This window comes from Cebus imitator, unplaced genomic scaffold (genome assembly GCF_001604975.1).
Source record: "Cebus imitator isolate Cc_AM_T3 unplaced genomic scaffold, Cebus_imitator-1.0 Scaffold129, whole genome shotgun sequence".
In the NCBI taxonomy this organism is placed as follows: Eukaryota; Metazoa; Chordata; class Mammalia; order Primates; family Cebidae; genus Cebus; species Cebus imitator.
Genome location: NW_016107444.1, coordinates 962,666 through 965,203, shown reverse-complemented (window position 1 = coordinate 965,203; position 2,538 = coordinate 962,666). Strand labels below are relative to the sequence as shown.

The window sequence follows — 2,538 nt, the reverse complement described above, 5'->3', positions numbered from 1 at the left end:
AAAAAAAAAAAAAAAAAAAAAGGAGAAACCACCTGCAAAAAAGGAACTTCCATAACTCTGAGCCCTAGAAACATCATTCCTGACACAAATTTCATGACAGTAAGCTGGTAGAAATCCACTTACCTTCTCTTGGAGCAGGAATTTTGGAGTTGACGGATCTCCGTTTTTGTTTCTGAAAAACAAATCAAACTATCACAATATATGGCTCTTATCAATTCTCAAGGGACTATCCTGGGCCCATGTACTATGCTAAAATGCCAGACAATCAATCAGCAAAGAGCCAATAAGCAAAGTGAATCCTGTGTGGCACTGGCTGCAGCCAGATGACAGGCACCTACCTGGACTGTTACATTTTCCTGCAGGGGCAGATTGTCCTTCGGATGTAAGGGAAGAGGCTGTAAGAGTTCTGGGTTTATTGCAGCCACATCATCAAAATCAATCTGTAAGGAGCAAGTAAAGTTTCAGTGAAACATTGTTTGTCCAATCCAAACACTTTTTTTTTTCGAGACAGAGTCTCGCTCTGTCGCCCAGGCTGGAGTGCAGTGGCAGGATCTCAGCTTACTGCAGTCTCGCTTCCCAGCTTCAAGGGATTCTCCTGCCTCAGCCTCCTGAGTAGCTGGGATTACAGGCACATGCCACCATGCACAGCTAATTTTTGTATTTTTAGTAAAGATGAGGTTCACCATATTGGACAGGCTGGTATTGAACTCATGGCCTCGTGATCCAACTGCCTTGGCCTCCAAGGTGCTGGGATAACAGGTGTGAACCACTGCGACTGGCCTTTTTTTTTTTAGACTGAGTCTTACTCTGTCTTCTGAGCTGCAGGGTAGTGGCGTGATCTCGGCTCACTGCAACCTCCACCTCCTGGGTCTGAGTAATTCTCCCATCTCAGCCTCCTGAGTAGCTAGGACTACAAGCATGCACCACTAAGCCTGGCTAATTTTTGTATTTTTAGTAGAGACAGGGTTTCACCATGTTGGCCAGACTGGTTTCAAACTCCTAGCCTCAGGTGATCTGCCCACCTAGGCCTCCTAAGCTGCAGGGATTACAGCCGTGAGCCACTGTGCCTGGTTCCCCTCCCAAGTCTGAGGCAGAATTGCTGGAGCCCAGGAGGTGGAGGCTGCATTAAGCTGAGACTGCACCGTTGCCCTCCAGCCTGGGTAACAGAGCTAGACTCTCATCTCAAAAACAAACAAACAAATAAATAAATAAATAAATTTCTATCGACAAGGCTACCCCTAAATTCAAACTTTACCAACTTTAAATTCCATTAAGTACAAATAGCTATAAAACAGCTACTCCTTAATAATGGTTTACCATCTAGATGGATATGGGTTTCTGATTTCCAAGCCAATCGTAGACGTCAGTGATGAGAATGAGCTGAAGAGGAGGGCAGACAGGCAGGCAAACAGTCAGGTACTCGACAGACGATCTAGGCCACTTGGCTCCCCAGCTATTCTGCTGGGCAGTGAGGTCCTGCCGGACACAGCCCCCCAAGCACCTCTTGCTGGCTGACACAGAGGAGGAAACAAGTTCTGACTGTCTGGTGAGAGTCAAATGGGGGCCCTTTAGGATCTTATGGGCAGGGGCAAGTTCCTAGCAGCTGCTACCTAACTCTACAACTACCTACATTTTCTACCGGGCCCAGAAACTTCTTCCCCAGTTACAGCTTCGTGCTCATGCCTTACCTATTTCCTGTTGATGCCTGCAATGAAGTCACAATTCTAAGCTTACATCATGAGTCCTGCAATCCTTTAGGAGCAACTCAAATTTTACCAGCATAACTTTACAACAGGGTCAAACATCAAATTTGTCCCAACTTTGTTATTTGTATTTCGAAATGTGACAGAGCATGTACTCCAGGGTGAGAGCTTTACTGCCTAGAGACACAAACTAAAGTTATTAGCTGCCTATTCAGACGTTTGTTAAGCACCACGAAGACAGCAGTGTGCAGGGGGAAGGTATTCAAAGATGAATTAAGACATATATAACCACTGCAACCATAAGCTCAAATTCTTTTTTTTTTTTTTGAGACGGGAGTCTCGCTCTGTAGCCCAGGCTGGAGTGCAGTGGCGCGATCTCCACTCACTGCAACCTCCGCCTCCCAGGTCCCAGTTCAAGCAATTCTCCTGCCTAAGCCTCCTGACTAGCTGGGATTACAGGAAGGTGCCACCAAGCCCAGGTAATTTTTAAATATTTAGTTGAGACGGGGTTTCACAATGTTGGCCAGGATGGTTTTGAACTACTGACCTTGTCTCCACCTGCCTCAGCCTCCCAAAGTCCTGGGATTACAGGCGTGAGCCACCACCACCGGCCCATCAATTTCTAACGGGGATTGTAAATCATATGCACAAGGCTGGGCGCGGTGGCTCACGCCTGTAATCCCAGCACTTTGGGAGGCCGAGGCGGGTGGATCACGAGGTTAAGAGATTGAGACCATCCTGGTCAACATGGTGAAACCCCGTCTCTACTAAAAATACAAAAAATTAGCTGTGCATGGTGGTGCGTGCCTGTAGTCCCAGCTACTCGGGAGGCTGA

The 2,538-nt window shown here is 47.0% G+C and overlaps 1 protein-coding gene across 2 annotated transcripts in view; it reads right to left on the bottom strand.

Moving 5' to 3' along the window:
• The window catches only part of KIF2C (kinesin family member 2C), a 29,610-nt gene that overhangs the window by 22,492 nt on the left and 4,580 nt on the right, over nucleotides 1-2,538 (bottom strand). For both annotated transcript variants that reach the window (XM_017540782.2, XM_017540783.2), the window contains exons 3-4: nucleotides 339-440; nucleotides 124-172 (exon numbers count right to left, since the gene is read on the bottom strand). In XM_017540782.2, coding sequence (XP_017396271.1) covers nucleotides 124-172; nucleotides 339-440 — 151 coding nt within the window. The remainder of the gene's footprint in view (nucleotides 1-123; nucleotides 173-338; nucleotides 441-2,538) is intronic.